A 22,883-nucleotide genomic window follows, 5' to 3' on the forward strand; every position below is an offset into this window, starting at 1 on the left:
CTTCTGTATGTACCTCGTTCAGTAGTTTTGTGGCGTATTCTTTTTTCACACTCCATTGAGATGCAAATATTTTCCTCGTCACACTTTCAAGACTGTATGCAGTACATCAATGTGGCGCAAATTTTATTGTTTTCATACTTGTTCAGGCAAAAAACCCGCAGCAAAGTGTAAAGTATTGGGAAAATTTGGTGACACCCAAATGCACAAGTCCCTTTTTTCGTCAGCTTAACAAAAGGGAGCTTATACATAAAATTAAGGAATAAACATGACCATTCCAATTATGAAGAATTTCAATAACAGGCTTTAACATGTGAAATTAGTCATATTTTTGTGATACCAAGTATGTGTCCCTTGGTAATAGTTCCCAATTAATATGAACTCGAATATGCTTGAAACAAAATGAAACTAAACGAAAGCGCGATCCCTACAATAGAATAGACAAGTATTCTAAAACCACGGTGATTATATATATATATATGCACACGAGAAGAAAGCGGTTAACCGAGGGGCCCGATTTTTTTTAGTCTTATCATAAGAAGCTAACAAACACTGACACCAAGGACAACATTGCGGAAATTACTTACGCCTAATAAATAAAATAAAGAAACAATAACATAATGGAAATTAAAGCGAATGAAAAGACAACTTGCCGCAGGTGGGAACCGAACCCACAACCTTCGCATTTCGCGTGCGATGCTCTTCCAATTGAACTACCGCGGCGCCGCCTTACCACCCACTCTCTTGGGTATTTATGTGTCCTAGTAGAACCCTGGGAGCGGTAGCCAGCGCCACCACTCACAGACCTTGGCGGCGGACGTGGAACATCCTTTTTGCCGTAGGCGTCAGGAGAACATGACGCCATTGTCAATGGCGCCATCACCGACCAAAGCCTCCTCTAGCTAGATGACAGGCAGACGGCTCGCTCTACCATTGTCGGTGTTCCGCCGCGGAGTTGCGCGCTTTCACCGAGGGGTGGCGGCACGCTCTGACACTGTCTCGCACGACGCTTCTATGGGTCGGGAAGGGCCGTTTCAATGCGCGGGGCGCAGGAGCGACTTCTCGTTCAATATTTCGGGCATTAAAATTTGAACACTTGCTGTGGCTGCTAGCAGATTATCACATGTTGATGTTAAATATAGTTCGCGTCAGTGCCACGTAAATGATAAAGAGCGTGCAGTACCGGCGCGGCACCAAGCAGGAAGAAGAGCAATTGGTCTGGTTGGATAAGCATGCAAAAATGAAGGACGCCACGTAGTAGAGACGCAAGTACGCGTATAAACGGTATTTATTTCACCCTTACTGTGGGCAAGTAAAATGATTACGCATTGTCTACTTCCTCATGAAAATTAACATCATTCAACACTTTGCGGGACAATGGTTTCCACTCAAGAAGCTTTGTCACCCTGTTTCTGTCTGTCACTCCAACGGCATAGTTCGTGAAAATGGGCTTTATAAACTTCTTTGCGATGAGATGCAGAACTATATTTCTTTGCTTTTCATCGCATTTTCCGCAACGGGGCACAGGAAGTTACATGAGAACCCGCACGCTTCTTTCTACGCAAATTTCTAACGGCTTAGCAATAGAGCTTCTGTTGTTGAGCACGGTATCAGCAAATCTCCGAAGCCCTCTCACAACATTTTCCAGAGCCTCGCTTGGGTAATAAAGTCCTCCTCGGTCCTGATGGGCGGTGAGACCGTGTAGGGGATTTTTGCTTTTAGGCGCCTGCAGGAGCGAAATGCAATTTCCGCATGGGATTTGGTCCCCTGCTGCGTGAACGATGAACCCTCCTATTAAAGCTACACTGACCACGTCCGGGTTTGAAACGAGCGGCATTGTGCAGACGCATTGGTCAAACAGTTTCTCCTCTCCTACATTGAGAAGCTTCTCCATCGCTTCTTTGAGCGGGTGGTAGTGCTGGTTAGCTGGAATTAGTTTTTTGGCTGAGAAAGAGGATGAACTCTGCACGCTGCTATCATTCGAAGCAGCAACAATGCCACTCTTGAGCATCTTCTCCAGCCCGTATACAGCACTTTGCACATCCAACGCATCATTGCACCCGGCACTTCTGCGCAAGAATCCAAACAAGGATTCAGTTGGGCCACTTGACATTTTTCTCGTCAATACAAACTCGAGCTTTCTGACAGGAAGCAGATGTCGGATGAACTCGACATTAAACTTCGTTGTTATCAGGAATGCATGGTAGGTTTCTCTTGTGAGAAAGCTCTCAGGTTTGCTCTTCTTTCTGAGTTCCTCCATGTAAGCAAGAAATTCGAATTCGAGCCATCTCAGTCTCTCATCATCAACTGATGTGAATGGACGTCACTACCAACCTCCAGCGCGCCGAAGAAGCTCGATAGCACGCCTGCCTGTGGATCAAGAACCAGCAGAGGACGGATAACCGACACTACGATCTATGACGACGCTACTTCGCGTACCAGGCTGGCAACCATGTTAGGGTTTCAACTCCAATACGCTGATAAGGACATAGCGAGAAGCTTTTGCGACGCTGTTTCGGACCCTGCAAGATCATCCAACGTACTGGCGCACTGGACTTGAAGGAGCGCAAGACGCCATTTTGTAATCACAGCGGGGCGGCGTACGGCCTGAAATAGTCCATGTTTGGCACCTTAAGCCATTCTATCAAGGCTAACTGACTCTGGGAGTTTGTTTGTTTGTTATTTCTCTTCACTGCATGTGATTTAGTTTCTTGTGCTAATGTTTGTGGCATCGGGACGATGCTTTTTAAAAGGGGAGCATTGACGCGTGTACTTAATTATTCTTTTCTCGGGCACCGCATTTGACCCACTAACAACCTAATGAAGAGGTGTAGCTCAGCGAGTTAGCCTAGACGCCAGCGCGCGTGCGTGGTACAACATGCGAAGTGGAGACTACGCTGGCAAGCTGGGCCCGCTTCCCGCTGGCTCGCTGAGCTATAACTCTATAAAATTATCGCTGAGCGCAAGACGTGCCTGCATAATTGGAACTTATTGCAATGTTATGGATGGTTCTACGCGTTGCCTCTTGTCTCCAAAGCTTCTTTTTTGCCCGAGATGAGTTGTGCAGTACTTTCTCAAAGACACACGGGCACCTGCAAGTAATCTGTTAACTTCGATGATTCATGTACAAAAGCTGATGCGCTTCGCAGGCGGATATTTTTGACGATCACCGACTGGGTTTGCCGCTGTGGTTTTTCTTTGAATGTAGCCTGTTTTTGAGGGTGCAGGAGTTTGAGGGTGCAGGTGCGGGTGCAGGTGTTAACCAACGTAGCATATGAAATCGAACCTCTCGACGTCACCATGGCGCGGTCTGGCTCTGACTATTGTCGACGTCAGAAGACTATAGCCATATCACTAAGACCCACCAAGCACCGGGATGGCGCCTTCGCCGCCGGCGGCATGCTACGAGGCCCTGGCAGGCATGAAGATAAAGAGAGAAAAGACGACGACACTTTGTGGGGAGGGTGGGGGGAGATAGGGGGGACTGTTCTTGTGGTTAGGTAGCAATCTTGAGTGACATTTGAAGCGTCCTTCTGTATATTACCTGTAAATATATTATACGCCTTTTCCTCCCCGTTACAGTATATATAAAAGGCTGTTGAACAGGGAAAAGAGAAAGAAAGAGAGTTAAACGAGATAAGAAAAGCAGGGAAGTTAACCGGAAGATATATATATCCAGTTTGCTACCCCACACTAGGGAAGGAGTAAGGAGAGACAGGAAGATAAAGAAAAATACACATACTTAGAAAGAGTGGGAGACTACAAAAAAAACTGAAACAAAACACAAACTCCCGAAGGAACTGAGGAGTGTCACAGTCGTTTAAATAGGTAGCTTGACCGGAGGAACTTCAGCAGTGCTTTCATCGCCTTTTGGCGTAAAGATCGGAACAGGCAGTACTCTAAGTTCGTCTGCTCAGAAAGCAGCCGGTCGTCGAGGGGTGCCAACTCCGTTGGGAGTGACTGTCTCTGGGAGCTGTAGAAGGGAATATGACACAGTATGTGCTCAATTGTTTCCTCGCTGCCGCAACTATCACAGACAGCACTCTATGTGATTCCGATGCGGCAAGAAAATGCATTCGTAAAAGACACTCCTAGCCACAGTCGGCAGAGAACAGTGGTCTCAAATCGCGAAGTCCAGATTGAATGCGCAGTCGGAGGGATGGGTCCAGGCAGTGCAGTCGGGTACTCCGGAAACCTGGCGTGTGCCACATGCATCGTGCGGCATCACGCGCAATTATGCGAAGCTTTCTTACTACATCGGTTCTTGATCGCGGGATGGGTTCCTTTCGATCAATTTCATGAGCCCTCCTAGCAGCTTCATCGGCATGTTTGTTGCCCGGGATGCCGTAGTGGTCTGGGATCCAGTCAAAAGTGATGGTATGTCGTTTTTCCGTTAGTTGGCGACATAGCCACCCTATTTTCAACACAAGTTGGTGTTGTGGTTTACGACGTGGAGTGGATAGCAGGCAATAGAGGGCTGCTTTCGGATTGCGAAATATGCTACATCTTCGTGGTACATATTCATTAATCATAAGAAGTGCGTTGCGAAGTGCAGCAAGCTTCGCAGCAGTCGACGTTGTTCGGTTGGTAGTTTGAAACTGAATGGTCACGACTTTTTTAGGGATACAAATGCTGTGTAGATCTGTCAACGGTTGTTGAGCCATCCGTGTAAATGTGAAGATGGACCTGGTATGTCTTGTGCAGCATGAGTAGAGGTAGCTGCTTGAGAGCTGGTGACAAGATTTCTGCTTTTGTTTGAATGCCTGGTACCGAGAGTCAAACGTGTGAGCGAGCCAATCATCAAGGAGGCGACAGCAGCCGCTTCGCAGCTAGATAATCTCGAGGGAGTGTCGTGGTACGCCGATATCTACTGGCAAATAGAGGCACGGGGCCGGTGCTTCGGTAGTGAAGACATTCATTACAAGTATAGAGTTTGCTCCACTTTATCAGCCGCTTAGCAGCTTATGGATAGGGAGGAAAATAGTATATGTATGTATGTATGTATGTATGTATGTATGTATGTATGTATGTATGTATGTATGTATGTATGTATGTATGTCACGGTGATGAAGAAGTAGATCAATTTTATGAAGATGTTGAATTAGAGTTGAGAAAAGTGCAACCTCAGTATACTTTATTCACGGGCGACTTCAATGCGAAAGTTCCTTTTTCAGGAAGCGTAGGAGCAGAAAGTGGACCTGGAAAAGCCATAATGGTGAAACAAGAAATGAAATTGACTTCACACTTTCTGCTGATCCCAGCATAGTGCAGGATGTAGAGGGGATAGGTAGGGTAAAGTGCAATGATCATAGGTTAGCGAGGGCTAGGATTAACCTCAATTTGAAGCGAGAAAGAGCAAAAACGGGTCAAGAAGAAACAGGTCAATCTAGAAGAAGTAAGGGTAAAAGCATACAAATTCAGGCTGGTACTTGCAAACAAATACGTAGCCTTAGAGCAGAGATATAATGATATAGAGCTAATGAATGAAACGGTAACTAGACTGGCTTCAGAGGCAGCAATTGAAGTGGGAGGCAAGGCACCAAGGCAACGAGTAGGCAAGCTCTCCCAAGTAACAAAGGACACAAAAAAGAAACGATAAAGAATAAAAGTGTCCAACTCATGTAATTAGAGAAAATTTGCGGAACTGTCAAAGCTGATCAACAAGTCAAAAATAAGTGATATTCAAAACTATAACGTGATAAAGACTGAATAAACCATAAAAAATGGACGCAGCCTGAAATCAGTGAGAAAAAAACTTGACATCGTGCAAACCAAGATGTATGCTCTGAAAGATAAGCATGGTAGTATCATCAGCAATGTCGCAGATATAGTAAAGGAAACGGAAAAATTGTATATTCACCTGTACTATACCCAGAGGATTTAGGACGCCTTCATTAGGAACAGTAATGAACAGGGTACAGAAACACCTCCCATAACTAGCGATGAGGTGAGAAGGGTCTTGCAAGACATGAAACGAGGAAGAGCGGCAGGAGAATATGGAATACCAGTCGATTTAATCGAAGATAGAGGAAACATAATGCTTGGAAAACTCGTGGCTCTTTATACGAATTGTCCATCGACTACATGGGTCCCAGAAAACTGAAAGAATGCAAAAATTATACCAACCAACAAAAACGGAGACGTTAAAGAATTGAAAAATTATAAGCACATTAGGTTACTCCCAGTATTATGTAAAATATTTACCTAAATATTCTCCAACAGAATAAGGGCAGCACTGGACTTTAGTCAAACAAGGGAACAGGCTGGCTTCAAGAAGAGATACTCTGCAATCGATCACATCAATGTCATTATTCAGGTTATCAAGAAATCGGCAGAGTACAATAGGCCTCTCTATATGGCTTTCATAAATTACTAAAATGCATTTGACTCAGTAGAGATACCAGCAGTCATAGAGGCGTTAGGTTATGAAGGAGTACAGAACGCTTACGTAATTACCTTGGAAAATATCTACAGAGGTTCTACACCTACCTTAATTCCACAAAGACTGCAGGAAGATACCTGTAAAGAAAGGGGTCAGACAGGGACAAACAATCTCTCCAATGATATTCACTGTATGCTTCGAAGAAGTATTCTAGCTAATAAACTGGGAAGTCTTAGGAGTAACGATCGACGGCAAATATCTAAGCAACCTTCGATTTGCCGATGACATTGTTGTATTCAGCAACACTGCAGGCAAGTTGCAACAAGTGACTGAGCACCTTAACAGAGAGAGAAAGATTTGGATTGAAGATTAATCTGCAGAAGACAAAGATAATGACCAATAGCCTGGCAAATGAGCAAGAGTTCAGGATCGCCAGTCAGCCTCTAGAGTCTGTGAAGGAGTACGTTCACTTACATTAGATAATCACAGGAAACCCTCATCATGAGAAGGAAATTCATACAAGAATAAAACTTGGTTGGATCGCATACGGCAGACATTGTAAGCTCCTCACTGGAAGCTTACCATTATCATTGAAAAGGAAGGTGTACAGTCAGTGCATTTTACCCGTGCTGATATAAGGGGCAGAGACTTCGAGACTGACAAAGAAGCTTGAGAACAAATTAAGCAGCGCACAAAGAGCGATGGAACGAAGAATGCTATGCATAATGTTAACAGACAGAAAGAGAGCGGTTTAGATCAGAGAGCAATCGGGTATAGGCGATATTCTAATTGACATCAAGAGAAAAAAATCGAGCTGGGCAGGTCATGTAATGCACCGGTTAGATAACCGTTGGACCATTAGGGTTACAGAACGGGTACCAAGAGAATGGAAACGCAGTCGAGGACTGCAGAAGACTAGGTGGAGCGATGAAATTAGGAAATTCGCGGGCGCTGGTTGGAATCGGTTGGCGCAGGACAGGGGTATGCTTGAAGATTGTAGAGAGAATGCTTCGTCCTGGGCAGTGGACATAAAACAGGATGATGATGATGATAATGATGATGATGATGATGATGATGATGATGATGATGATTTCTTTATTAGCAATAAAGGCATCGTTTGGCCAATTGCTATTCGTCAAACCTTTACTGGCTGCGCCCCCTTCGCCTGTTTGCCACGCGTCATCAAAAGACCACCGGAACTCACCGCGTCAAGTTACGTGTACGTGTCAAAAGTGCAATAATATGCTGAAGAAAACTTATAATTTTTTTCGGGATGGCAACAGACAACACCGTTCCCAAAGGAACAAAAGATGACTGCCCGCCAAACGTTGTGACACTGGCTACTCGGAGCTTCCGGGATGCATGGATTTATTTGCGTACAGTAAAAGATTTTGCGTGGTTGCATAAAGTTATCCATGTTTTTCGGCACGTATATGCAGTTACTCTGCCAATTATACTTTGCAGAGGTTCGGTTTAGTGGCATTTGAACCTTCCATTGCACGCCGCCGTGATTTTCCACTAGCCAACGCAAGCGAAGAAAGCGGAAGCGGACAGATTGCAGATGCCAGTACCATCCTTCGCATCGGTTACCTGCTTTCACTGTGCTTGATAGGCGCCATCTAAACTTTTTCCATTTGAGCGTGCTTCTCGCCTCTTCTCAGCCAATTAGATAAGAAAAACTGCTGACCGCAGGCAATGCTATTCGCTTTGAATGCAAAGGAAACTGAGATCCTACAAATCAAAAGCGCATTCGATTGGGCTTTGCAAACAATGCTGCAGGTAGCCACCCGGCGCTTGCGTAGGTGGTTACGTAAATTTGTCATCAGGAGATTTGAATAAGAACAGGTTCCAACAGCTTTACTCTTTCGTCACTGCTAGATTATTTCATTGCATGAATAACCTAATGTCACAAAGCAACAGGCGGTAGATCAGAGACTCCTTAATGGATGTTTTAAAGGAATTTTTGACCACCTGAAGCTCAACGTGCCCGTACATCCTCTGTACACGGTGAGTTTTGCATAGCACTCCATCGAGCTGTGCTATCTGTCACAACAAATATAACTTGCCGCCGTTTATTCAGCAGAGAAACTTGTTCCACCGCCTGATTCTATTTCATCGTAGCATGCGGTTCGGCGTCACTTAAATTGCCTTGCTGCAACCTAGAAGCGTCATGACCATGAGAACACCATCCAACCAAGCAGAGATGAGGACATTAAGTTGCAAGAACTTGGACAATTTCTTCAGAGCATGGTGAGAAATTGAGAAGAGAAAGTGTACAAAAAGTACACGGTGGATACCTCAAGCAGGCCCGACGTCGCAATTGATGCAGTCAGGTGACCTCGGGCCAGTGAGGTCTTGACGCTAATAGGCATGGTCTTCGCTTTTATTCGTGACTGGTAGCATGGCATCAGCAACTGTCTTGGACTGGCCATCAGGTCACTGAGCCAAGTTCATGGATATCCATGCGAAGAGGTCGCTTCCTCGCCCCAAGGTCAACAGAAACCTTATATATCCGTCGTTATCACTTTAGGCCCAATTGACATGAAAGTCCCAAAGGTGATTGATGCCATAGGTGCTCTTTGTGGCCGCTGAATTCCGCAGAGATTGAAGAAGTGACGCATGCTTCCATTGTTCATCTTATAATTCTACTTGTAACCCCTGAAGGTAAGCTCGTCGCAGCATCTCTGTTCTTCCTGCAGACGCGACTTGGGGCGAGTCCATGGGCCCTGAGACGCTGATGGGCGAGTCCATGGCGCAGCTTTCAACCACTCTCCTTGTCACACCAAACATCATAGACACACATTGCAAAAATACATATTGCAGTCTGAGTTGGCCGTAAGGCAGGCGCCATGACACTGCCTCATACTCAAGGCATGAGTCACAAACCACACTAAATTGACGCTTCCAGAATGCGAGTCATAACACACGCCATAGTGAACAAGCCACTATGGCATGTAGTTGGAATCTTGTAGCTGAGGCAGCTCGCTGTGTCCATGCGCAACATAAATACAAAGGCTTTGTGATACGACAGCAAAGCAGGAAGTAGGCGAGATGTCTTGCTTTAAAGTTGTTGAGGATATACAAAAAAGCCTTCATGTTGGACGCGACGCATTTTCGTTCTCAAAACTGAAGAGTAATTTGTAGAAACAACCACATATACCAATCCAAATAACGTTCAATACAGAAGCAAAAAAAATATCAAACACCTCAACGCTGGCATTTAAAGTAAAACCACAATCCCTTATATGTGTGGTTTTCATTGGTCTCCTTTGTATTTATAATTAGAACTGAACCCAAAATTACGCCTTTATTGTCACTGTTATTCTTTGTGGTGCTCTATTGTGCCATAAAGGCCACGGCCCATGTTTGCAAGGGTGCGGTGCACTCCAGGAATAATTAAACTGCGTGCTCTAAAGAAAGATCACCGCGCCATCCGCTCGGTGCTAGTTTGCATACGAGTGGGAACCGCGGGCAACGAGCACTCAGACGCACGACAGCCTAAATTCTGTGCCATTAGGAGGGAATCCTAGGGAAAGGGTTTCCCACGAGTTTCTGAAGTAGCGCTGGTCCTTGCTCCCACTTGGATAGGTCATGTCATTCAAGTTAGCGCGCCTGCGCACTTGTCAATCCGTGATGCTTGGTGGTGTCTTCTAACTTCCTTTCCTAGTCTCAAAGTGACAGTGCTTCTTGGAAATTTTTACCTGTGTATGCTTCACGCAAAAGAGTAAAGTTCGTTTACCACATTGTAGGACACCACATTTTTTTTACAGAACTCGTATTTTCTTTCTGGTATGAATAAATGAGGTGCTTAGAATTAGTTTACAACATATTTCATTTCTCTACACCTACCCATTCATTTTTTTCAAAAATGGGACGTTTTTCTTTCACTGACACTAGTTGATGTTTGAAAAAGTATTACACATATGTCCCATTGACAGTCTGGAGGCTCAATACAGAATTATTTTGGGTCACTCTCCTGGCGAAAGAAAACTCTTGTAATTTATTGACTCATACAAGTAAATGGCATGCTTAAAGCTAGCTTACAAGTAGCTAGACTTCTGTACAACAAGTAGCTTATATTTAGGAACTTGGACGTATTTTCCCATTGATAATTGTTACCATTTTCGAAAAGTTAGAAACATTTGTTTCACTGACGACTGGGGGTCTCAAAAAAGACTGTGTGACCACTTGTCTATAAAAACGGTCCGAACACAGACAGAACGTCACCGCGAAGGCGTTAAGATTATGTTTGTGCAAATGTTTCGCCACAGCGTCGAACACCCATGGTATCAGTGCTTTTTTAACGTGCATTCGCAAAGGCGAATTCGCTCGCGAGCTATAGGCTAAATATACAAATTTGAGTTAAAATTGTGAGCTAACCATGCAAATGTAAATTCGGGAAAGAGTAATTTGTCGGAGACCAAGATAATTATTTTATCGCCAGCGAAACAAGTGTTCTGGCAATGAATACGTTTTTTCTAAGTTTTGCATATACGCACTTATTCCTCAAACTATTGTTGCATGAACTGTTGAAGCATTCAAAGAAAAGGCAGCACGAAAGTAATCAGATAATGGCACCCTTTCGCTCCTCAGAAGCATTCTCTAGCATATTATAAACTGGGATCAATATGCCCCATTCTCCTACCGTACGTTAAGTTTATGTTGTGCGGCTCAGTGCTTCCGTCTACCCAAACACCCCAGAATATCAAAGCTTAGTATATGTCATAAAAGAAGTGAGGCAGGAGGTGATATAAATGAAATTCTGAGCGTGTGCAGTCAGCGTACTTGATTGAACATTTTCGGCCGCACAGTCACAACTCAAGTACAGGATGCAGTTTTGTTTGTATAAAGATCAGGCAGTAGAGGCAGCCGCGATCAGGTCGCTGAGTCCTCGTTTTTCCGTGTTTCTTGTCTGCAAGTTTGCGACTGCTGTGTCTAGAACATGGGCCGAACGAGAGCCGACACTTGAGCTTCCGCCAGACCATTTGTGCCTGAAGAACTGCAACTGTTGTTACTACATTCTTTTTCTTAGTCTGCGGCCGCAGATGTGTTCTTGAACACAGATAATAAGCAAAACATGACTGCGAGAAAGCAAAATTTTACTTGCGTATGCAGCACTAATCAGAGTATTAATGTCCTTTTTCTGAATCACCCTTTCTGTACAAAGTGTAATCAGTGTAGTGATTCCGGCGTGCAACGATTCCATTGTGTCAGACAGCGTCTGTATGTTTTTCCATATAAAGGGCTAAGATAATATATTCAGACTTATTTTCCATAATTGATCAGACTTTTCGATCTCAGTCAACAATTCTAGTACTTGTCAACAGTGCACAAGGGTGGTTATTGCTATTTGCAACCTATAAAACTGACATAACTCTTCCAGGTCTTTGAAATGACGCAAAAAATAGGGCTGTGAAATGGTCGAGAAAGGTAAGAGGAAGTTCCTTTCCTTATTTGCAATGTTTTCATATCATATGACTTTACCAGCAAGGTCTAGTTAAAGCGCCGCCAAATATTGCACGTTGCTTATTTTAGTGCAACATTGTGCTGGTAGTGAAGATGATACATGCTGGACAAACAGCACTAAGCTATTTCGTACTTTTAATTCCTTTCCTCATAGCGTTCACATCACGGCTGCGATCCGAAAACCGTAATCAAATGACCAGCGTCGAAGTTATCTGCAATTGAATCAGTGACGTTGACAGGTGCTTTGCTGATTTTCAGAGGTTTGTTCATGGCGCATTGTGAACAACACACACGTCATTATTGTGATAAGCGCATCAGCAAATACGGAGCAAAGCGATATCAAAGTAACTCTTTCTTGCGTAAGCCGACTCTCTCCTACGTATGTGTTTGATTTTCCCTTCTGAGCAGACCGCCTAAGAGTGTTCTGCCATCGACGGTTTTCCTGGTCAATTGGTGAGGATTCTTGTGGTGTCTCGAGTGGGTAATCATTTTATTCATGCATAAGATATTCATATTGTGTTATGAAAATAAAGGTTTGATTTTTCCGCATCACAAGAACAATCTAATTAACAACCCTTCAAGAAACTCTGCGTAAATTTTCATTACGTGCAGTATCTTAGTGCTTGCCCACTGCAGGACACGAGCGGTTTTTTTTTTCATTTTGCACCCACCACACTTAGACCGCCGCGGCAGAGATCGAACCTGATGCCTCATGCTTTACAGCGAAAAGGTCATAGACACTAAGGCCCAAACAATGAAACGTTCCTTTCCTCCGAGCGCTTCCTAACCTTACGTGAGGCCTCCTTACAGCGAAGGACCGATGGAGGAAGCAAGCGTACTCTGAAAGCTTCCTTCGCCCGTCCTCAGGTAGGGAGTGGTTTCCGCATGCCTGGGTTCGAGATTATCGCTTAAAAGCTTTACGCTTGCACCACTATTCAATAAAGAAGTGTTGCATTGTCGCACAATGTTTAAATTGAAGAGCTAATATAGAGATGTGTGGACGCTTTGTTCTAGTTTTGTTCACTAAACGCAAAAAAGTACCACATCACAGTGCAAAACTTGATGTGCTCCAGCAACGCTGGCACGCCGGCGTCGTGCAACGCCTAGCAACGCCTAGCAGCGCTATCATGCCACACGCGTAACTGAAACGAAGATGCCTGGCAAGACGTACCATGCTCGCGCTTCTCCGCAGCTGGGTGACAGCGCGCATGCGCAAGTAAGCATCACGTAGCTAAGCAGTGAGGTGAAGCGCTGGTTCAGGGCCAGGAGTGGCGTGAGGACGCATGAAGGTAGCTTCGGAGCTTCCTTACGCTGAGCAAGCATCAAGGAAGCCTTCACTGAGGATCCCTCAGTAAGAAAGCGTTCAGAGTGACATAAGGTGGCCTCACCGCAATGAAGGCTTCCTTACTGAGGTAAGGAACATTTCATTGTTTGGCCCTAAGCTCCCGCGGCAGGTACGATTTATCCGACTTCACGTTTTTCTCTTATTTAGATTGCAATCTACTTACGTTAGTCAGCGTGTCACGCTATAAACCTTAACGTTTACCTCTTTCGTCTCCATCACTCCCTCGCTGGTTAGTATAAGTTCGTGACGACTTCCTCTCTTATTTTCTGTGTCGCGGATCATAATCTAGCGAAGGAATAATACACAGAAGTTCAGCTGTGTCTTAAAAACGCTAGCAGACTTTGGGCCCTTCCCTCCTTAGCGGTTTGTAAGTTTCTGGCAATTTATGGCAAATCTGAGACACTGGGTGTTTGCCTCTTATATCATCAGCGCATTTTTATGTCGACTGCAGGACGAAGGCGATCTCCAATTATTTCTGCGTTACACTGGATAATGCAAACTTGCGCTTGATAATTTACGAATTTCATCACCCCACCTAATTTTCTGCTGTCATCGGCTGCGCTTCACTTTACTTTGCGCTCATTCCCTAACTATAATAGTCCATTGCTTATCTGCCCTACGCATTACATAGAGTGTCCAGCTCCATTTTCTTTAAATAAATCACATGACCGTCAAATCATTATACGAGGGACCGCAAATGGGCAGAACGAGAATTGAATAAATGGTATATAAACGGAAGTGAGTGTGGGATAAAAAAATAACTGGCCGTAGGTGGTATACAAAAGCACCTCTTCACATTAGGCGTACGATGCTCTTACCAATAGAGCGACCGTGGTGCCATATACCCATCCACTGTCTGGGGCATTTAAGTATAAAAAACTATGGGAGTGTTAACCAGCGCCACCACTCACGGCCATGACAGTGGATGTAGCACATCCTGCCTACGGCAGGCGTTACGCAGTACATTACCTTTTTGGGTGAAAGCGATTGATCTATTCACCCACGCATGCTAAATGAAGGCTTCGAAGCTGCCGTATTCGAGACCCTCACTGTTCAAAGAACGACAAGAAAGGAAAACCGAGGGACCCGAGTTTTATTAATCAAATCATGAGAAGCCCACCAACCACGATACAAATGGGAACATAGGGTAAATTATTTGCAATTCATAATTGAAATAAATAGGATATAAATGAATGGAATTGAAAGATAACGAAATTTATAAGTGGCCGCAGGTGGAATAGAAACACACGTCTTCGCATTGCGCGTGCCATGTTCTCAGGAACTGAGCTACCACGGCGTCGTTTTCCCAACCACTTCCTGGATGTATTTATGTCTATCTACTAGAACTAACTCGGGAGCGCCACTGATCACCAATATGAACCCAGCAATAAAACCCATGGTTGCTGCTGCTGGGAATAAGAATAATATTCGTAAGTTGCTCCTTGAATCCCACTGCTAGCCTTCGCTGTCGCTCTTGTCGAAGCCGTATTTTACTATGATGTGAAAGACTGCACGGGTATTTTCGTACAATAGAAGTATTTCGAAACTCTAATGGGACTTAGATGACTGACGTAGTTGGCGGGCAAGCACCAATCCCCAAATCTGGGTAAACGCTTCGGATTTTCTGTGTGCTTTAAACAATGCTTTCTTTTATTTTCATCACTGGAGGCTTCAGTTGCCTCAGGTTCAACAGTGAGGCCAGTCATTCCGCCATGAAATTTTATTGCTCATGCATTTCATGTTGGGCGTTCTAAGCGTAAATTCGAAATATTTGTCATGCATAACGGTAACTTCGAATACCTGTTAGAGCCTTGATATTCCACAGTGACTGTCACCCAGTCTCGACGAAGGCGCGCTCTCCATTGATAACTGTGAACTCGAATCAAATTAGCTCTATGCACTTCATTCTTCTTCATTGAAGTGGCATCTATCAAGTTCACAGATGCACATGTGTGAACTAGAACATCTACATTTTGTTCATGAGTTTTCATATGAGCGTGAATGAAGTTGGACTCAACAAGTCAGATAGTATCGCTCTTGCCTGAGGGCTTGGCCCCAATAATGGCGAAAATTTACAGGTCGTTCGAGATGCTGCACCCATTGGACCGATGCCACCATGGCAAGAAGTGTGGCATGAGAAAGGCTTTAGGGGACGACATACGTCAGGTTCTAAAGCAGATCTTCCGGGCTATTCTTCTTGAGAAAGAAAGTGAAATTGTTGCTGGCACTCCCGGTTTATTCCAAGTGTAAGGAGTGGTACAATAGACGTGTCAGGCAGCTCTGGCTCAGCTAGATGAAGCAACGTCCCTTCTTTAATATATAGTTCAGGGCGCTACCATATATATTTCTGTAAAAATTGCATTTTCATGCTTCTGAACTGAATTCTGACTGAGTGATGCAATTTAGCTTGCCTTCAGTTGGTAGCGGTCATCAACGCAATTTTCGGCAATGCACAGGTAGTAGCACTTTCGCGCATTGCCTCACAAAACCTAGCGCAGGTATAGCATCTTTTCACTCTCCCGGCGGTAAACTTGAGAGGCGAACTCGCAAAAACTTCAGCCAGGACGTTGGACGTGTTGAACTGCTACAAAAGCATCTGTTTTTGTGACTTCTCATACCGATCTCTCTTGGTATTGCAGTAGTTTAGTTAACCAAGCAATAAGTACTATCTGTGGCTCCAGTAACTTCTAATGCGTCTCCATAATTTGTAGCATCACCACCTAGATATCCTGACCACCCAACCTGTATTCTTGGTCATTCATGCGGAATTACATGACGCAATCTTTTGAGCTGACGTTCGTTCTCTCGGCACCTTCTTCATGGAGTTGTCCCGCTTGTAATGCTCCCTTAGTTGTCATCCAAGTGAGAAGTTCCGGTGTGTTGACCCCGGCGCTCATTTTAACCAGTTCTCCGTCAACTTGGTAACATTGGACATATTCAGGCCGATCTTCGGGCCGTGCGGTTCTAATGTCAAGGCGCATAAGGTTCCGGTAATAAAGGATGTTCTAATATGCAAAGACATTTGTGAAAGCTCTCCTTCTGACGGACCACTTACTGCTGAACTTCGTCTATCTCTTCTTCTTACTCGTGGCACAAGGCCTGTTTCCTTGGCGGCACTTAGCATAGTTCAGCGTACTGAATGTACCCTAATGAACAAGAGCAAAATCGTGTCACAGGAATAAGAAGAAAAATACTTTGCGAATGAAAAATAAGATAGTGGAAGATATACCGTTCATTCGCACTTCACGCGATATTGCGTATTTGCGCGCTTCGGACACTGAAAAATGTGCGCGTTTCCTGAAACAATCATTAGGGCTAATTTCATTAACCCCAAATGATTTTCATTAACAGATGACTAGAGGCGTAATAGCAGCCCTTATAGTGAAGAGGGAGGCATGCTCTTTACTGCAGCCCTGCAATGCAGGACTAGTTTTGCAGGAATTTTTCTGGAATATGTCAAGTAGATTTGACCAGTAATTTTCCGCATATGTAGAGAGCAGTCTATGTAAGCGAGATCCAAAGGACGAACCGGGTATTTATTAGGGTTCTTCTTTTGAGGTCGTATATACTCTCCATAAATGCTTTAAGAAAGTAATGCAGCTAAGTGATGCTAATTAAATTCAAAATGAAAATTCTCTTTGACAAAATTTGAAATATTTACTGTAGGTACAGTTTATGAATAATTTCGATCACCTGCTTGGGCGTACGTCTCTTTTGTACGTTCTCGGGTCGATGTAACTATAGCTCTGGTAAACACATGAATATAATTGTGAGCAACAATTGTCAAAGAAAGAGTGGAGTGAACTGGGCTGGTACCCTTTGAACTGTATTTATTTGAAGACACAGGAAATGTTGTGCACATGCCATTAACATTTCAACTCTCGATTGCCCTTCACTACAAGAATATGTCGAAGATATTGGTGTCTGTATCAGTCTGTGTTTCGTATTTATTTCTGTGTCAGGGCTACAGAAAGGATACTGAATGATGTGTGCTTTCTCCACGTAATTAATATTATTTTGCTTTCATTATTTATAAGACAATGAAATCGGTGTATAATTATGATGGTTTAGTCCTGAAACACTGATTATATATGGGTAACTGATTCGTCAGAAATAACCCAATGGGAACCATTTTCTTGACCTAATGTTGGGTAAGTATATGGTGGCCAGCCGTGATACGTGTGGCCTTGCTTGGCCACTTCGGTTTGGCCGTTCTTAGGGATGGGTATCAATCTTAAATCAACCAAATATTAGGGTCCCAACCTAGGGCCAGTCATTGCTACGAACTTGGCTGACTTCAGGTCTAGCACGACCCCAGGCAGTTTGAAGGTTGGCCCATGCCAGGGCTTACATCGAATCTAGCATGGCCCACGAGAAGCTGCAGGTCGGTTAATGTCCGGGCCTACATCGAAACTAACCTGCTAGTCACAACAGCGAGGTCCTATGAAAATTTGATAGACATCCACTACCACGATATGGATATACTATGGATGTGTCAATCACGTTCTGCGGACGTTTGTCGGATGACCGTCTGGCCGCATTTTCCCTGTCTTGCGGTCATCCCCAACGAACCTCATGGGGAATAATTGATGACTAGAAGAATCGTTGACTGAGGATCTACACGAGACGTAAAACGTTATCTGAGCAATCAAAAATAACTTTTTCACTTGTCTAAAAAGGTTGAAGGTGCATGTTTTATAGAGAGCGCTTCGCCAGTCTCCGTCTGCACGTCCCGTTGTTTGCGCTCTTATTCATTTTTTTCAGACAAGAAAAAAAATCACGGAAAAGCTACTTGCTCAACCTGTTCCCCAGATTGGGCAGACTATTTATTTATTTATTTATTTATTTATTTATTTATTTATTTATTTATTTATTTATTTATTTATTTATTTATTTATTTGTATTGTAGCTAATACTGCCGGCCAGTATTACAGGCCTCAGGTAGGAGTGGGGTGAAAAAAACAATAAAAACAGAGAAAACCTACATTACAACAGAAGAAGCAAACAACGAGACTCGACCAGAGTCCAAAGCACAGTAAAATCAAGTACAAAAGCAAAACACTTGGTTCAAAACTGATTACATGTGTGCTCTATTCTTCACTTACGGCTTGTAGAAACCAATTACCTGTTTCGGAACTGACCACGTTTCCAGGCAGATCGTTGCATTGAACAATGGTACGGGGAGAAAAAGGAGTATTTAAAAACATGCACCGACATGCACCGACTTTTTTAGAATTATAGCAACGGGTATACGGCGGTGGGTATGGGGCTCAACGAAACTGACTTCCTCTAGTTTTATTTTATTATGATAAGATAAGGGAAATAATTTTAGTCTTTCTCGCTGACGTCGCATGTCCAGCTGTTCGAACCCAGCGGTGTCCAATACGGTTGTTGGGGATATAGTCCAGCAGTAACAATGAAATATAAACCTGACTGCCTTGCGTTGGAAATGTCCTAGTTTTACTTTGTTACTTTCGATCCAGGGATCCCATACTGCCGAAAATTTTACTGCTTTAACACAAAGTGCCATTCTCGAACCTGAGCACAATTGTTTCAATAAAACGTTCCCTAACCTAATGAAAACGGGCCGTAAAAATTATTAGAACATTGTGTACCCTAAATATACTAAATCCGTACCAGCGTTGATGAGAAAAGACTGCAGCACTCTACATGTACGACACTGTGTTGAAAGCTTTATTAAACACTCCATTTGCTTTTGCACAATAAATTTACGCTAAATAATTCACTGATACAGCGGAAGCTGTTCGTTACACTCTCTTTTGCAGAAATCGTAATCACAAAGTATAGTGTATCAAGCGAAATCGATCACCTTCCACAAAATACAAGTCCGCGTCTTTATGGCATCAGCGCCAACCTCCTAGAATTAACCAGTCATCGCTCATTTAGTCATCTATATGTTCCTCAATCCGTCTTCTCGCAGCGCATTGCGTGCCCTATAAAGGATTAGCTGATCTATCAAGGATTAGCTGATCTATCAAGGTGAATGAATGGGGCAGCGATAGGCTGATGGAACTTATTGCGTATAAAAAGAAGTAAATAAAACTTAGCACCAATCTATTTACGTGTCCAAATTCTTCTGAATCACTGACTCCGTTATTGAAAAAATCCGCATCATTGGAGCACCTTGACGTTCTGCTAACTTTAGGTGTAAGCTGGGCTGCTTATATCCAGCACATCACTTTCAAGAAACTCGGCCTCCATAAATCGCGTTGTTCATATTCTGCCAAGATACATAAAAGACCGCTTGCGTTCAAATAATTAGTTCAGCCTTTTCCTAAATATGCTTCAGTCGTATGACATCCTAAGCTGATAGGTCTTACATGCTTGCAATCGTGCAGAACAAAAGCTGCGCTATATGTCATGTCAACCTATTTGCGTTCCGTAAGCATTTCGTCACTAAAAGCAGAAGTCCGTCTTCTTACACTCGTTATGCGCACGTGACGTGCCTGAATCATGTTCTCCCTCTCACTTCAGCACAGCAACACATCGTTCGCACTTTCGCATGTTATTCCGATACCGCATATTTAATTCCGTCTCGGTCGTGCGCACAAAGTCACCGCCATTTTCTCCAGGTTAATGAAATAGCTGAATTTGTTATTGCCATTGCGCGTACCCGAAAAAAAACTCGCTTCCGTCTAACATCGCTGAGGTAAAAGATCCGTCATTATTTCAGTCGGAGCTACTAGGCTACATAGAAAGTAAAAAAATGGTTACAGGGTTAGTACATTATCTGCAGCATCTGTATGTGAAATTGTTGCAGTGTTCTTTCTCGGTTCATGTACGATCGCAATGTTCAACGTCCAATTACCCAAATGATCTGCAGCCATCACCATGGTATTTGGTTAGAATGATTGCTTTCTATTTTTTTTTCTTTTTTTTTACTTCTTTCACAACACTGAACTAGGTTATACTGTACACCATGTCCATTTTCATTTTTTATCCAAACCCCTCTCTTTGATTGTGTTCATGTATTCGGGATTGACTGTTTTGAAATTGCATATATGTATTCATTTCATTACCCTGTTCTATCTCCTAAGGGTATAGAAATAAATGAATGAATAAGTAAATTAATCAACAAATGAAAAAGGTTTCAAATTATGTTTTTTGTGTACCTGAATTGGCCACAAGGTATGCATAAATAAATATTGACTACGCGCAAGAGTATTTCAAAAAGTGTATTGTTAATAACTCTAGTACTGCACAAACTAGTGGCTCTTTGTTTTTAGACGCGCATTAAGACGTTTGAAACGTTTGGAGAGCGCTGGCTCAGCTCTATTCAGTACGATGAATAGAGGAGGAGGGCAGCGAGAAATAGGGACTGGCGCTACCTGGAAACAGATCTGGAGACCTTAGCGCACAATAAACGTGCTGCCTACATGACCACCAAGCAAGCCACTGTTGGCGTTCCTCATCGACAGCGTTGTGAGCCGCCTGGTAGCTGCTATGGCGCTATTTTTCTCCGCAGGGGCCGTTGCCTTGTGCGCTGATTCGCACCAACATGCCCCACTCGCATATTGTTCCAGCACCATCCGGAGGTCTAGAGTGCAATGCTAAACTCTCGCACCCAATGCTCCGCCCTTCGTTTGAAACTGAATTTTTTTTTGTACTTACAACTCATTATGCCTAATGAAAATCAAACAAAAGTCGGCTGCTAGGTATATATTGCATAAGGAATGAAAAAGTGGAGAAGGAAAGGCAGAGAGGTTAACCAGGTTAGCTCAACCGGTTTGCTATGCTACGCATGGGAGCGGGATGGGGGGGATGACAGATGGGGAGGAGAAGAGAAAGAGAGAGCACATAGCACGTACAGCACACACATCCTCAGCTAAAATCCGTCACTCTTGCGCGGTACGTGGCGTCATTGTCACAGCCACTTGTCCAATCCCGTTTCTTTAAAAACCGTGGCCCCTACGTTGCCTTCAGCTGTGCTGTCTTCTGTAGGCGACATGTGAAAATCGTTTCTGCTGATAATGGTCTATTGTCAAGGTGTGCTAGAACGGACGCCAGGGACTGCCTCTAAACATTATATCAGGAAAGCTGCACAGAATTTTTTCTAGCGTCTCCTGGCAAAGGCAGGCATTGCAGAGAGCGTTGTTGGCCATTCCAATGCTAAATGAGTAAGATTTCGTGAATGCCACCCCTAGCCATAAGCGATAAAGCAGTGTGGCCTAGATATTGCATAAAATAGAACTGCGATTGCGGGCGCCAATTATATTAACGAGAAAGCGCTGCTTGCGCACGGACTGTTTGCGGAAACAGCTAGCCAAAGTTGCCAACCAAGGGTTATGCGCAACGTCTTGGCGATTGTTGCCTTCTTCATTACTCCTGTTGATTCACCCACAACAATTTAATTTGGCTAATTATGTATAGGGCATTATTGCACAAAAGTAACTGAGGCTCTGATGCTCGAATCTCACCCTGCGATTTTGCGGTTGTAGAGCAGCCAAATTAGTTACAGTGTGTTTCAGAAATCAGCTGCTTCCTAATATTCAAGAACATCGCCAAGAGATTTTGTCAATTTATTTCAACGCTACAGGTGTCATGTGATTTTAGCGGTTTACCGTTTGGTTCAGGTTCTAAAAGCAAAGCCAACCACCTAAAGTGACCGCATAGAAAGCCTGACTTCGAGAAGACGCTTACGATATTTATGGAATTAATGTTACGAATGTCAACCACTTACAATATGCGTCAGAGATCTTTTTCGTAAATGTCTTACTATCGTTTACTGCCATATGCCGACACGTGGAAGGTGAACTTGTAAAAAAAAAACATTTGTTTTTCTTTATTTTTTGTTGAGAATATGTTAACTTTACAAATGTTGCCCCTATTGCCTTCCCTTAATCTTTTCTTAATAAATTTTTAAGCATACGTATGAATTAAGATAGGAGAAGCAGCCGGGGCCAGGATCATGTTGAACACAGATAATAAGAATAAGAGATTAGCTAGGCGGATATCTTTGTCGCGATGGCTTGCCTGTGCCTCACTTTTATTTTTGGACCTAATGCGCCTCGTTAGCCTCCGCTGTCCAAACGCAAAGCATTCCTAGAAGACCTTCATACTAGCTCGTTTGAAAGCCCATACTACGCATGGTGAAGGTTTTTCAGGATACGTCTTCAGGTCGGCTGTATCATATGTTCATTTTTATAGATCAGAACTTTCCTCTCTACAGCTCGATCACTCATACTGCGTGCTCTCGCCTAATTGGTCTTCGACAGCAGGGCTTGAAAGCATGATAGATGAGGCCACCGGTCTTTCGATCCCTGAATACAATTAGCGATAATGAGCGATACACAGAACAGATGAGTCCTCGTTCAAAATTTTTCTTAGTTATTCAGTTTGAACTGCATATATGGTTACTCGTAGCGCATCTCTTTACCCTATTGACAATTTTATTTTATCAAATTTCAGCATTAGACCGTGCGATGATCTAATGGGCTAACAAACTTTTTAAACCTGAGGTGCTATAAGATAAAGCTTTTGCAAACTTTCTTATTCCAATTCTGCAATCAGCGCTCCGCGATTGGTCGAAAACTTTTTTGGACCACGCCCATTTCGCCTGTCTGTCATGCGACGTCATGAAAAGCGTGATAGCACCCACCCTGACATGAGGTCTAAACACTGATTATGCAGGATTCGACCGAACAAAAGAGAAATAATTATTTCTGATGTGAC

At 43.6% G+C, this 22,883-nt stretch overlaps 1 protein-coding gene across 1 annotated transcript in view; it reads left to right on the forward strand.

The window, feature by feature from the left end:
* Window positions 1-11,776: 11,776 nt before the first annotated feature.
* The window catches only part of LOC135896403 (glutamate receptor ionotropic, kainate 2-like), a 157,737-nt gene continuing 146,630 nt past the window's right edge, over window positions 11,777-22,883 (forward strand). Inside the window, exon 1 of the mRNA XM_070539612.1 lies at window positions 11,777-11,809. Coding sequence (XP_070395713.1) covers window positions 11,797-11,809 — 13 coding nt within the window. The 5' untranslated portion in view covers window positions 11,777-11,796. The remainder of the gene's footprint in view (window positions 11,810-22,883) is intronic.

This window comes from Dermacentor albipictus, chromosome 5 (genome assembly GCF_038994185.2).
Source record: "Dermacentor albipictus isolate Rhodes 1998 colony chromosome 5, USDA_Dalb.pri_finalv2, whole genome shotgun sequence".
Classification (NCBI taxonomy): Eukaryota; Metazoa; Arthropoda; class Arachnida; order Ixodida; family Ixodidae; genus Dermacentor; species Dermacentor albipictus.